Here is a 14768-nt window from a genome sequence, read left to right as displayed (position 1 = left end):
TTGTGGTGCTGGTTTCATCAAGGATGTGGTGGCGTGGGCCATGCACGTACAGATGTACTTCCTTCATTTGATCACTATGCTGCCGCAGAGAATTTTCAGGAAATGGAAATGTTTTGTGTATTCGAGTTTTAAAAAAGGCTACTAAAGTTTGTAATTTCCACTTTAAAATGTCAGACTTAATTTATCCTTACAAAAAATGTATCAACCCCTACAAAATGTATATTAATTGATCCACAGTTGGCCCTCCCTGCCCTGCAATGACACCCAATCCTATGTGGATACAACGTGACTGTGTGTGTGCGTGTGCGTGTGTGCGTGTGCGTGCGCGTGTGTGTGTGTGTGTGTGTGTGTGTGTGTGTGTGTGTGTGTGTGTGTGTGTGTGTGTGTGTGTGTGTGTGTGTGTGTGTTCGTGTGAGAGAGAGGGTGGATCTGCTCCAATACATTTTGTTAACCTGTAGAACTCAGCATTATTGTAAATCCATGTTGCAATCATCGTCAACCTGTGGCTGTGACTCAATAAGGACGAAATGACTTGACTGATTTGCTAGACCCCTTTGTAGCATGTGACATTCTGGAAATATTCCCCAAACCTCACCTGGACTATTCAGAAATAGGATAATATTAATTTAATAAAAGTGTTTCACTTTCCATGTATTTGGATTTCATAGTGACACTTATGTTTGAGAAATAGATTTATATCATTAAAAAAAATGTAAGCTATAAATCCATTTTTGCGTAGGTTTATGCAATTGTGTTGTAATTTATAATCCTTACTAATGCTTTCTAAAATTCCCCAGCAGGGCTATAACAGGTTCACGGTATGCTCTCTTTTTTTTTTAGGACCATTAGAGACAGGAAGCTTAGCATTACAATAAGTATTCGTCCCAAACGGCACCCTATTCCCTATCTACTGCACTCAGGGGCTCCCGAGTGGCGCAGCAGTCTAAGGCATTGTATCTCAGTGCTAGAGGCATCACTAGAGACACCCTAGTTCGAATCCAGGCTGTATCACAAATGGATGTGATTTGGAGTCCCATAGGGCAGCGCACAATTGCCCAGCGTCGTCCGGGTTTGGCCGGTGTAGGTCGTCATTGTAAATAAGAATTTGTTCTTAACTGACTTGCCTAGTTAAATAAAACATATTGGCCCTGGTTAAAAGTAGTGCACTAAATAGGGAAAAGGGTGTCGTTTGGGAGAAAGTCAACCTGACATCACCTTTCATTGTATGTTTTGTTATTAAAATGTCTCTGACGTCAGAGGAACAGGACGGACTGTCGGTTGATGCTCTTACTGTTCCTTTCTGGTGAACAAGAGTGCAAGGTGTATAAATCTCTGTTTATAAGACATGAAAGGAGAAAAATCTCCTCCTTTTTCCCAGTAATGGGTTAGAATAAGAACCAATCTTTCATTTCCAGAAGTGTCTTGAACGCAGGCAGCACTCCAACACAGCAACCTGTGGCTGCAGAGTCGAGAGGCTGGTTGAACCTATAGATACACACATCATTGGCTGAAAGCCCCAGTCTGAGGTTTGTGTCCCAAATTGCACCCTATTCCCTATATAAGCCCTCTGGGCCCTGGTCAAAAGTAGTGCACTATGAAGGGAATAGGGTTAAACCTGACTCCCACTGGCCTCCATACACCATCCCAGAAGCCTGCAGCTCATCCATTGATGTTGCTGATGAAGAGCACAGAGACCATTGATCCACCAGGGATGGGAGGGAGGCAGGGATCTGTCACAAGCTATCAGCCAAGTCAAAGACCCACTTTCTGCAACAGTAACATCGCAGTGTGAATCAGTCACAGAGCGTGTGATGTGGCCAGGGACCATTGCAGTGGATTAAACCTCCCTATAGACATTGCAAACTCAAACACTGTAGCAACACAGAGAAACATTTTCAGAGCACAGTGTATAGTATAAACAGCTGAAACGCCTGTGGATGTAGTGTATAGTATAAACAGCTGTGGATGTTGTAGTGTCCTGCTGTGGCCTGTCCTGTTTTGTCCAGTCATGTTTTGTCCAGTCCTGTCCTGTTTTGTCCTGTCCTGTGACCTGTCCATTTTTGTCCTGTCCTGTGGCCTGTCCTGTGGCCTGTCCTGTGTCCTGTCCATTTTTGTCCTGTCCTGTGGCCTGTCCTGTGGCCTGTCCTTTTTTGTCCTGTCCTGTGGCCTGTCCTGTGTCCTGTCCTGTGACCTGTCCATTTTTGTCCTGTCTTGTGGCCTGTCCTGTGGCCTGTCCTTTTTTGTCCTGTCCTGTTTTGTCCTGTGCAACTTCTCTCTCTCCATAAAAAGTCACTGCTCCAGACACTCAAACTGATAGAACTGAGCTTAAAAAACGGTTGAACTTAGAATTGATCAAAGTTAACTCGTTACCTTATCAAACCTACTTCGTAGGATACCCCTCCACTCTGCTCAGACAGAGAGAAAGATGACCAAATGGAAAGAAAACACAATGCTTCTAACTGTTTCCATTGCATATTATCATGTGCTTTTCTTATTGGCTGTACCTTTAGTCAAAGTAGTGTAAGTGAAACATGCAAATGTGCAGTAGGCTAGGCTTCAAACAAAGAGCCTTCTCTGACAGTCTTAGTCACACTTGCTTCAAACCTTTTATAGATTCCATGATGTCATAGTTTCTGTGTTTGAACTGAGAAAAACGGATGGAGAAAATGGAGAATGCTAAAATACTATTCTACTGCAGTGATGAAATATAGAACAACTGAATAAGTGTGATGATGGCCTGAGTGCATCTAAAACCTCAAAGCTGAGTTCACTCAGTCCCACAACCTCAAAGGACACCTCAGTTATGCTTCATATCCTGTTCTAAGTAGATTTTTAAGAGATTTGAAAAATGTATTTGACCTTTATTTGACCAGGTAAGTTAACTGAGAACACATTCTCGTTCACAGCAACGACCTGGTGAATAATTACAGGGGGGTGAATGAGCCAATTGGAAGCTGGGGATGTTTAGGCCCGGCAGGGGAGCCTAGTGGTTAGAACGTTGGACTAGTAACCGAAAGGTTGCAAGTTCAAATTGACAAGGTACAAATCTGTCATTCTGCCTCTGTTCCTAGGCCTTCATTGATTTGATCTTAACTGACTTGCCTAGTTAAATAAAGAAAAAAATAATAATTCAAATTTGATAGCACTAACAAAACAATGTGTGTTGTATGTGTGTAATAAAAAATAGTGGACATTTTAAGTTGAGCCTCCGTCAGTAAGGGCTAATGATGACCTATATCGCCCAGTAGCCTACACCTGCTCAGCTCCTCCAGACACCACAACAGCTTGGGATGGACCCTCATAAAAACTTGGCAATTTCACCAAAGTACTACTGACTACATACAACCACGAAATGATTTGCTATTATAAAGTGCAGGTCTATTCATAGACTACAGAGTTGTTTAATCCTGATTGTCTGGTGTTTTCAATGTGTATTATTTACTGCCAATAACACCACACGAGCTTTGAAATTAAAGATATAGTTGCAAAAGGACTCAATAACTTATAGGCTATATAGTAACTGACAATTCCAATACATCGCTAACTGACAACTTGTGAACTACATAACAAAAAACATTTATATTTTAAATGTTCTAAATTACTTTTCAGAATCAAATATATAAATATGTGTCTCTAAATGCTAGAACAACCTAAAACAAGCAGTTTCTCACCTTTAGGTGGTCGGTGCGGTGTGTGTCATCAATTATTTTGCTATTAAAAACCGTGATCCCAAGGGTACACTAGCGAGCGAACGATACCCACCGAAATGATCGCATCCGCATCCTCTAGTGCCTTGCGATATTTTCAGCATGGTTGCTTTCTCCTCTTGCCTGGCGACCCAAACTCATTCAACACGTTAAACGCTACGCCACGCCCACGGACGTCAGTTCCTCCTCTGATAGGGCAGCGGAAGAATTCCGTTTGAGTCGTCAGGCAATTTGTCCTCTGTCACGTGATGCAGCTTTTTAAAAACAACGCTGACATCGAGTTGAGCTTTCGATGGGTGTAAAAGAAATTGTGCACAGTTGCATACAAGACTTGTATCTTCACTCCCTGTGTAGGTTATTATAATATTCATTCTCGTTCAGATGATTAAAAAAAGATCTCTCTAGGTTACATCAACGTATTTGGCCACCGATTGGTCCAAAATATCCCATGTGATTTTGCATGATCCAATCATATTTTGTGTAAGGAGCGCGTCAGTTTGTTGTAGCGTCGCTTCAATTACGCACTGATGGGAAATGTGGTCCTTCATAGTCTGATTTTACAGGTTTAACACATGTCTTGATAAACTCCAGAAAACTTCAATGTGCGCCATTTGCAAAAAAAAAGTGCATCTGAACCCTGGTTGCATCAGCGCGTTGAGTAGCACTTACCGGCGGAGTTACATGCTGTTAGATATTTACATTTTCTTGTCATTTCCAGTACTTTATCAAGTTATATCTAGGTATTTCAGTCCAAAAGCAGTTGAATTAGAGGCAGCTAGATGAAACTATTCGTGAGTGACGGAAATCCGCACTGTGTTAAAGTGCTCGCAGTGCTTGAATTTACGGGAGTCAAATGTGACGTTAAACATGTCAACCACGAAGGTAAGAGAATAACGTTAGCTAGACGTGCTAGCTTGCTAGGTTGCCTGCTAACTGGCTAACACACGGTGTGTCAGATCATTGATACCTTTACATGTCCCGTTGGTACTAACTAACCACTAGGCTGGTTAGTTAGCAGATGTGTTTTTATTGTAAAGAGGAGCCATTCATTTCATGGAGCCTGGCCATCAGGTTTGACACTGCCAGATCAGATCCGTCTACTGTTGTCAAGGTTGGTTGAATCTCAGAATAGAAGATCAGTATTCGGGATTGAAGGGTAATGAATGGCACATTCACCCAAGTACAATCAGTGAGTCACAGCGCTGGCAAACAAGATCACATCCACTGCCCACACACACACACATTCATGAATTAATTGACCAACTTGACCTGTGACAGCTGAGAACTGACCAGAAAAGGCTACAGCTAAGGTCTATTGCCATGATTGTGTTGTTCCAACAATATACAGTAGTGCTGTTTGCCTCTTTCCCACCAGGTGAACACAATGTAGAGACAGTCCTCTGCATATTTAGTCTACTGGCTTTACATTGTTTACATGGCATGCAGTCACCTGAAAAAATAACACAGACCGTTAGACCTTAGGTTTCTTAACACTAGTACCTCCACAGGCTAACGGCCACTGACGCTTTGATGTTTAGTTGAAAAATAACAATGTCCTGTTTCTTTCCTGACATTTCCTAAATGTTTGTACTTTATACTGCTCATTTTGTCGAAGTTTTGAAATCACAAACAGAAACGTATTTAGAGCTTTTTTTTAACCTGTTTTTTATTTTAATTTAATGTATTTATTTATACCCACCTTAACCCCCAAGGTAATCTACTGTAGGACATTGGTACCCAGCCAGGCGCTAATGTGACTCTCTCTCCTCACTGAATGAATGACAGATGGATAAACTGTGCACCTTACTTCACAATTTAATTTGAATTAGGCCTAACTGAAAGATAAGGAGGGTGAAGAGGTTCATTTTAATTTCCAGAGACAATAATGACTTTATTATGCCTATTTATCAGCAGTAAATAATTAGTGCCTTGAGGGTTAATAATACCATTCTCTTTTTTAATGTTTTACTTTGGAAAAAGAAACAGCTTAGGAAGGTTTTTATTTACTATAGCTTTATTACTAATCACATTTATCGGAAGGGAATACATGTTGCAGTAAGACATTTCCTTGACTCTATTCAGCGATGGCAACGATTCCTGCCCACTGAAGGAATGGGCGATGATTCTGCAAAGTTATTTCAATCTAATTTAAACGAAGTCTAACTGAAAGTGAGGAGGACGAGGTGGATTTAATTCAGAACAACAATAGTGTCATGATGAGTTTGTGTTATTCCTATTGATTGGCGCTCATGTTAATAATTTGACCGGGTTGATACCGTTTTTACTTTGTAAAAAGAAGCTGTTACGAAGACTGTTTTACTTACTGTAACTCTATTATAATATAAGGGGATTGGAAACATGCTGTGTGTTGCAGTCGGTTAGACTAATACACAACATGTCCTTGACTCCAAGTTGATGAGTGGGAAAGGATGAGGATCAGCATGACTGGACAGTACGGATATTCTTGGGAAAAACGTTACATTTGGAAAACAGGACAGGACAAAACAGGACAGGACAAAACAGGACAGGACAAAACAGGACAGGACAAAACAGGACAGAACAGGACAGGACAAAACAGGACAGGACAGGACAAAACAGGACAGGACAAAACAGGACTGGACAGGACAAAACAGGACAGAACAGGACAGGACTGGACAAAACAGGACAGGACAAAACAGGACAGGACAGGACAAAACAGGACAGGACAGGACAAAACAGGACAGGACAAAACAGGACAAAACAGGACAGGACAAAACAGGACAGGACAAAACAGGACAGAACAGGACAAAACAGGACAGGACAAAACAGGACAGGACAGGACAAAACAGGACAGGACAAAACAGGACAGGACAAAACAGGACAGGACAAAACAGGACAGGACAAAACAGGACAGGACAAAACAGGACAGGACAAAACAGGACAGGACAAAACAGGACAGGACAAAACAGGACAGGACAAAACAGACAAGACAAGACAGGACAAGACAGGACAAGACAGGACAGGACAAAACAGAACAGGACAGGACAAGACAGGACAGGACAGGACAAAACAGGACAGGACAGATAAAACAGGCCAGGACAAAACAGGACAAGACAGGACAAGACAGGACAGGACAAGACAGGACAGGACAAGACAGGACAGGACAAAACAGGACAAGACAGGACAGGACAAAACAGGACAAGACAGGACAGGACGAAACAGGACAGGACGAAACAGGACAGGACAAGACAAGACAAGACAGGACAGGACAGATAAAACAGGACAGGACAAGAGAGGACAGGACAGGACAAGACAGGACAGGACAAAACAGGACAGGACAAAACAGGACAAAACAGGACAGGACAGATAAAACAGGCCATGCATTCAGCACATAACCAGTCACGCGGCAGCTTTTGCTCTGGCTACGAAGCATAGTAAACATAAAATTTAAATATTTAATAATGGAAGTTATCATGTACAATTGTTGATGTACTGTTGTTTTTGTTTAGGAATACAGCAAATCATTTCACCTGTGACCTGGCTGGTTATACACTGCTCAAAAAAATAAAGGGAACACTTAAACAACACACTGTAACTCCAAGTCAATCACACTTCTGTGAAATCAAACTGTCCACTTAGGAAGCGACACTGATTGACAATAAATTTCACATGCTGTTGTACAAATGGAATAGACAACAGGTGGAAATTATAGGCAATTAGCAAGACACCCCCAATAAAGGAGTGGTTCTGCAGGTGGTGACCACAGAACGCTTCTCATTTCCTATGCTTCCTGGCTGATGTTTTGGTCACCTTTGAATGCTGGCGGTGCTTTCACTCTAGTGTTAGCATGAGACGGAGTCTACAACCCACACAAGTGGCTCAGGTTGTGCAGCTCATCCAGGATGGAACATCAATGCGAGCTGTGGCAAGAAGGTTTGCTGTGTCTGTCAGCGTAGTGTCCAGAGCATGGAGGCGCTACCAGGAGACAGGCCAGTAGGAGGGCAACAACCCAGCAGCAGGACCGCTACCTCCGCCTTTGTGCAAGGAGGAGCACTGCCAGAGCCCTGCAAAATGACCTCCAGCAGGCCACAAATGTGCATGTGTCTGCTCAAACGGTCAGAAACAGACTCCATGAGGGTGGTAATGAGGGCCTGACGTCCACAGGTGGGGGTTGTGCTTACAGCCCAACACCGTGCAGGACGTTTGGCATTTGCCAGAGAACACCAAGATTGGTGTGGACAGCATCATTCTGTTTTCGTGGAAATGCCCTTATGTCCTAACTACCAAGCCAGCAGTACACAAAAAGGTTATCATGTGTATTCCCCAAAGCAGAAGGTGTTGGAGATACATCTCTGTGGTCCTAATGCTGCAATCATAATACCTGCTCTCTCTGTCTCTCTCTGAAGCTTCTCCATGATTGAGCTGCTCCAAGAGCTGATTGTTTTGTTCAGCTTGTGGCTGAACCGTCCAGCTATGTGATCTGATCCTCCTGAGCTCTGCTATGATGATATAGACTGACAGGACTCTGTCATACAGTCCAGCCTGTCCACTCTAACATATTTCACTGTGAACTGTTCAATCATATAGGGATAATCTCAATTTAACCTTTATTTAACTAGGCAATTCAGTTATTAAGAACAAATTCTTATTTACAATGACGGCCTAGGAACAGTGGGTTAAATGCCTTGTTCAGGGGCAGAATGACATATTTTTACCTTGTCAGCTCGGGGATCCGATCTAGCAACCTTTCGGTTACTGGCCCAATGCTCTGACCACTAGGCTACCTGCCTCCCCTGATTGCATTCTCCTCGCGTCCTATATCTTCGCAGCCTTATCAAAACCCATTGGACAAGAAAGCCAGAGGTCCCTCCCCTCTGACCTCCTCATAAATTCGTTTTGAGAAGGAGTCGAGGAGAGAGGACGCGAGGAGAATGCAATCGAGATTCTCTCATAGACGGACAGACAACACACACTGACAGAAAGGACAAACTGGGCCTTGGCCAGACAAGAGTCCTCTCTCTCTCTCTCTCTAGTCCTCTGTCTATCCAGGCAGCCCTAACAGACACATTAAGCCATTGCCAATCCTCCTCGGTCTTACCCATCCATAGACTGTGTCACAATAGGTCTTATCGGATTGAGTTCTGATTAGTTTTCGGATTAAAATGAATTCGAAGAATTGATGACGACGATTGAATATGTGACCAATGATCCTTTTAAACCTTTAAGATCCACTTTCAATGTTTAGCCCTCCAAAGGACATTTCTTTGTGATACGTTTCGGGGGGGGGGCACACGACACGACTCCATTACAGACTTTACTACTAGGTGTAAGGGCAACTTCATGAAAACCTGGTTGATAGCGAATATGTTGGTTGAGTTGTTAACTCGGGGCGGCAGGGTAGCCTAGTGGTTAGAGCGTTGGACTAGTAACCGGAAGGTTGCAAGTTCAAACCCCCGAGCTGACAAGGTACAAATCTGTCGTTCTGCCCCACTGTTCCTAGGCCGTCATTGAAAATAAGAATCTGTTCTTAACTGACTTGCCTAGTTAAATAAAGGTAAAAAAATAAAAAATAAACTCTTACCTGTATTTTGATTGGTTGATAGCGAATATGTTGGTTGAGTTGTTAACTCTTACCTGTATTTTGATTGGTGGGTGAGGTGAGGCTTCCCCCTTGCTATGTAAAGTGTTCTGAGTGTATAGAAAACTACAATCTATTATTATTATTAATGAACTGTAGGCTAATGGGTTGTATGTTGTGTTTACAGAGAGAGTGGTGCCCTACCTCAGCCGTCCAGCCCTGCCTGCCCTGCTCCTCCCCAGTGGAACACACCTCTTCAGCCCCAACTCCATCTGCCAGTCAGTACCCCTGCTCTACCATCTATACTAACATACTATATCATTCCTCCATTATATAGACATTCACACCTTTACTCTCTAGGCAGTCCTAAAGATCGGAAAGGGGTATGATCAAATCTGATCTAATGTTATTTGTCACATGTGCCGAATACAACAGGTGTAGTGTAGACCTTTCTGTGAAATGCTGAATACAACCGGTGTAGTGTAGAGCTTTCTGTGAAATGCTGACTACAACAGGTGTAGTGTAGACCTTACTGTGAAATGCTGAATACAACAGGTGTAGTGTAGACCTTACTGTGAAATGCTGACTACAACAGGTGTAGTGTAGACCTTACTGTGAAATGATGAATACAACCGGTATAGTGTAGAGCTTTCTGTGAAATGCTGACTACAACAGGTGTAGTGTAGACCTTACTGTGAAATGCTGAATACAACAGGTGTAGTGTAGACCTTACTGTGAAATGCTGACTACAACAGGTGTAGTGTAGACCTTTCTGTGAAATGCTTACTTACAAGCCCTTAACCAACAGTGCAGTTCAAGAAATAAAGAGTTAAGAAAACATTTCCTAAATAAAGTAATTTTTTATATAAAAGTAACACAATAAAAAAAGTAATAACGAGGCTATATACAGGGGGTACCGGTACCGAGTCAATGTGCGGGGAGTACAGGTTAGTGGAGGTCATTTTTACACGTAGGTAGGGGTAAAGTGACGAGGCATAGATAATAAACAGCGAGTAGCAGCAGTGTAAAAACATAAGGTGGGGTCAATATTAATAGTCCAGGTGGCCATTTTGATTAGTTGTTCAGCAGTATGGCATTATGGCATGGGGGTAGAAGCTGTTAAGGAGCCTTTTGGACCTAGACTTGGCACTACGGTACCACTTGCTGTGCGGTAGCAGAGTGAACAGTCTATGACTTGGGTGGCTGGAGTCTTTTGGGCTTTCCTCTGACACCGCCTGGTATATACAGTAGGTCCTGGATGGCAGGAGGTTTGGCCCCAGTGATGTACTGGACCGTTCGCACTACCCTCTGTGGCGCCTTACAGTCGGAGGCCGAGCAGTTGCCACACCAGGCTGTGATGCAACCGGTCAGGATGCTCTTGATGGTGCAGCTGTATAACTTTTTGAGGATCTGGGGACCAATGCCAAATCTTTTCAGTCTCCCGAGGGGGAAAGGCGTTGTTGTGCCCTCTTCACGACTGTCTTTTTTGGACCATGATATTTTCTTGGTGATGTGGACACCAAGGAATTTGAAACTCTTGACCCTCTCCACTACAGCCCTGTCGATGATAAGGGGGGCCTGTTCAGCCCTCCTTTTCCTTTTTAGTCTGCAATCATCTCCTTTGTCTTGCTCACGTTGAGGGATAGGTTGTTGTCCTGGCACCACACTACCAGGTCTCTGACCTCCTTCCTGTAGGTTGTCTCATCATTGTCGGTGATCAGGCCTACCACCGTTTTGTCGTAAGGAAACTTAATGATGGTGTTGGAGTCGTGCTTGGCCACGCAGTCGTGGGTGAACAGGGAGTACAGGAGGGGACTGAGCACACACCCCTGAGGGGCCCCCGTGTTGAGGATCAGCATGACAGATGTGTTCTTGCCTACCCTTACCATCTTGGGGTGGCCAGTCAGGATGTCCAGAATCCAGTTGCAGAGGAAGGTTTTTAGTCCCAGGGTCCTTAGCTTATTGATGAGCTTTGAGGGCACGATGGTGTTGAATGTTGAGCTGTAGTCAATGAACAGCATTCTCACATAGGTGTTCCTTTTGTCCAGATGGGAAAGGGCAGTGTGAAGTGCGATTGAAATTGCGTCATGTGAATTGGAGTGGGTCTAGGGTTTCCGGGATGATGGTGTTGATGTGAGCCATGACCAGCCTTTCAAAGCACTTCATGGCTACCGACGTGAGTGCTAAGGGACAGCAATCATTTAGGCAGGTTACCTTCACTTTCTTGGGTACAGGGACTATGGTGGTCTGCTTGAAACGTAGGTATCACAGACTTGGTCAGAGAGAGGTTGAACATGTCAGTGGAGTCACTTGCCAGTTGTTCCATGCGTGCTTTGAGGACACGTCCTGGTAATCCATCTAGGCCTTGTGAATGTTGACCTGTTTAAATGTCTTGCTCACAGCTGCCAGTTGGTCAGCACATGTCTGGAGCACACGTCCTGGTAATCCATCTGGCCCCGCAGCCTTGTGAATGTTGACCTGTTTTAAATGTCTTGCTCACATCAGCTACAGAGAGCGGGACCACAGAGTGGTCCAGAACAGCTGGTGCTCTCATATGCATGCTTCAGTGTTGTTTGTCTCGAAGCGAGCATAGAAGGCATTTAGCCCGTCTGTTAGGCTCGTGTCACTGGACAGCTTGCGGCTGGGTTTCCCTTTGTAGCCCGTAATAGTTTGCAAGCCCTGCCACATAAGACGAACATCAGAGCCGGTGTAGTAGGATTCAGTCTGAGACCTGTATTGACGCTTTTTCTGTTTGATGGTTCGTCTGAGGACATAGTAAGATTCCTTATAAGATGTCCGGCTCCTTAAAAGCGGAAGCTCTAGCCTTTAGCTTGGTGCGGAAGTTGCATGTAATCCATGGCTTCTGGTTGGGATATGTACGTACGGTCACGGTGGGGACGACGTCGATGCACTTATTGATGGAGCCGGTGACTGACGTGGTGTACTCTTCAATGCCAGTGGATGAATCCCGGAACATATTCCAGTCTGTGCTAGAAAAACAGTCCTGTAGCGTAGCGTCCGTGTCATCTGACCACTTCCGTATTGAGCAATTCACTGGTACTTCCTGCTTTTAGTTTTTGCTTGTAAGCAGGAATCAGGAGGATATAATTATGGTCAGATTTGTTAAATGGAGGGCGAGGGAGAGCTTTGTATTCATCTCTGTGTGTGGAGTAAAGGTGTTTTTTTTCTTCCTCTGGGTGCACAGGTAACATGCTGGTAGAAATGAGGTAAAACTGATTTCAGTTTGCCTGCATTAAAGTCCCCGGCCACTAGGAGCGTCGCTTCTGGATGACCATTTTCTTGTTTGCTTATGGCCTTATAGAGTTGGTTGAGTGCGGTCTTAGTGCCAGCATCAGTTTGTGGTGGTAAATAGACAGCTACGAATAATATAGATGAAAACTGTCTTGGTAGATAGTGTGGTCTACTGCTTATCATGATATACTCTACCTCAGGCGAGCAATACCTCGAAACTTCCTTAATATTAGACATCGCGCACCAGCAGTTATTGACAAATAGACACACACCCGTACCCCTCGTCTTAATGGACGTAGCTGTTCTGTCCTGCCGATGTATGGAAAACCTAGCCAACTGTATATTATCTGTGTCGTCGTTAAGCCAACTGATTTAATGCTGTAGCTAGCTGTGTGATTACCTGGTCTGTGTCGTTGTAGAGGTTCCTCAGTCATCCAGTCTTTTAATCCATGTGTCCTTAGGTACCTGACAGAGCTGAATGGACAGGAATCCAGTGATATCGTCAACCAGTGGCTGGAATGGGAAGCTACAGAACTACAGGTAAGAATGTCTGATAAATCATCAGCCACACAATGCGCCCATCCATAGTGACTTCCTGGAAATCATCAGCCACGATGCTCCCATCCATAGTCACTTCCTGTAAATCATCAGCCACGATGCTCCCATTCGTGGTGACTTCCTGGAAATCATCAGCCACGATGCTCCCATCCATAGTCACTTCCTGGAAATCATCAGCCACGATGCTCCCATCCATTTTGACTTCCTGGAAACCCCCTTTTTCTCCCCAAATTTCGTGATATCCAATTGGTTGTCTTTAACTCCCGTATGGACTCAGAGGCGAGGTTTGAGAGCTGCGTGTCACGACCGTGCCAAGCCACACTGCTCGCTTAACCCGGAAGCCAATGTCTCTGAGGAAACGCCATACTCCTGGCGACCGTGTTGGAGTCGCTAGAGCGCGATGGGACAAGGACATCCCGGACGGCCAAACCCTCCCTAACATGGACAATTTTGCACCTCCTCATTGGTCTCCCGGTCGCGGCTGGCTGCGACACAGCCCAGGATCGAACCCGGCTCTGTAGTGACGCCTCAAACACTGCGATGCCTTAGACCGCAGAGCCACTTCCAGAGGCCCTAACGCTTGTTCTTTTTAAAATGTATTTTCCCTTTAACCCTTCCCAGGCTAGTCAGTTAAGAACAAATTCTTATTTTCAATGATGGCCAAAGAGCAGTGGGTTAACTGCCTGTTCAGGGGCAGAACAACAGATTTTTACCTTGTCAGCTCGGGGGTTTGAACTTGCAACCTTCCGGTTACTAGTCCACCGCTCTAACCACTCTAACCTGCCGTTCTGTGTTGTACAGATGTTTGTTCTATTATATAATATGAATCAAGTTATTCTTGTCTCCAGCCTGCAGTGATGCAGGCCCTTCACATGGTGGTGCTGCAGGGAAAAGGAGCAGAAACCCCCAGGGTTCTACAGGGACCTCTCAGCTACCTGGACCAGAGTCTGAGCCAGAGGACCACACCGTTCCTCACTGCTGTACGACAACACACACACACACCTTCACAACACACACCTTCACAACACACACACACCTTGACAACACACACACATACCTTTACAACTCAACACATACCTTTACAACTCAACACATACCTTTACAACTCAACACACACACCTTCACAACTCAACACACACACCTTTACAACACACACACACACACACACCTTTACAACTCAACACACACACTCATAACACACACCGTTACAACTCAACACACACACACACACACACACACACACACACACCTTTACAACTCAACACACACACACACCTTCACAACTCAACACACACACCTTTACAACACAACACACACACCTTTACAACACAACACACACACCTTTACAACACACACACGCACACACCTTTACAACTCAACACACTCATTCATAACACACACACCTTTACAACTCAACACACACACACACACACACACACACCTTCACAACTCAACACACACCTTTACAACACACACACACACACCTTTACAACACACACACACACACCTTTACAACACAACACACACACCTTTATAACTCAACACACACACACACACACACACACACACACACACACACACACACACACACATCTTTACAACACAGCTCAACACACACACACACACACACACACACACACACACACACACACACACACACACACACACACACACACACACACACACACACACAC

General features: G+C 44.3%; 2 protein-coding genes across 8 annotated transcripts in view; one reads left to right on the top strand and one right to left on the bottom strand.

The window, feature by feature from the left end:
• The window catches only part of arhgap9 (Rho GTPase activating protein 9), a 94285-nt gene extending 90225 nt beyond the window's left edge, over nucleotides 1-4060 (bottom strand). The window contains exon 1 of one of the 2 annotated variants that reach the window (XM_052526459.1): nucleotides 3672-4060. The gene's annotated coding sequence lies outside the window, so the exon portion shown is untranslated. The remainder of the gene's footprint in view (nucleotides 1-3671) is intronic. The other variant, XM_052526458.1, reaches the window with a different exon arrangement.
• A 216-nt stretch (nucleotides 4061-4276) lies between these two features.
• Nucleotides 4277-14768, top strand: part of mars1 (methionyl-tRNA synthetase 1) — a 56897-nt gene continuing 46405 nt past the window's right edge. For 2 of the 6 annotated variants that reach the window (XM_052526457.1, XM_052526453.1), the window contains exons 1-4: nucleotides 4278-4589; nucleotides 9452-9542; nucleotides 12978-13056; nucleotides 13923-14054. In XM_052526457.1, the coding sequence (XP_052382417.1) occupies nucleotides 4487-4589; nucleotides 9452-9542; nucleotides 12978-13056; nucleotides 13923-14054 (405 nt within the window). In that variant the 5' untranslated portion in view covers nucleotides 4278-4486. Of the gene's footprint in view, nucleotides 4590-9451; nucleotides 9543-12977; nucleotides 13057-13922; nucleotides 14055-14768 lie in introns of all 6 variants that reach the window. The other 4 variants (XM_052526455.1, XM_052526456.1, XM_052526451.1 and 1 more) reach the window with 4 other exon arrangements.

The sequence above is a fragment of the Oncorhynchus keta genome, chromosome 10, assembly GCF_023373465.1.
Source record: "Oncorhynchus keta strain PuntledgeMale-10-30-2019 chromosome 10, Oket_V2, whole genome shotgun sequence".
Lineage (NCBI taxonomy): Eukaryota > Metazoa > Chordata > Actinopteri > Salmoniformes > Salmonidae > Oncorhynchus > Oncorhynchus keta.
This window is presented reverse-complemented; position numbering and strand designations above follow the sequence as displayed.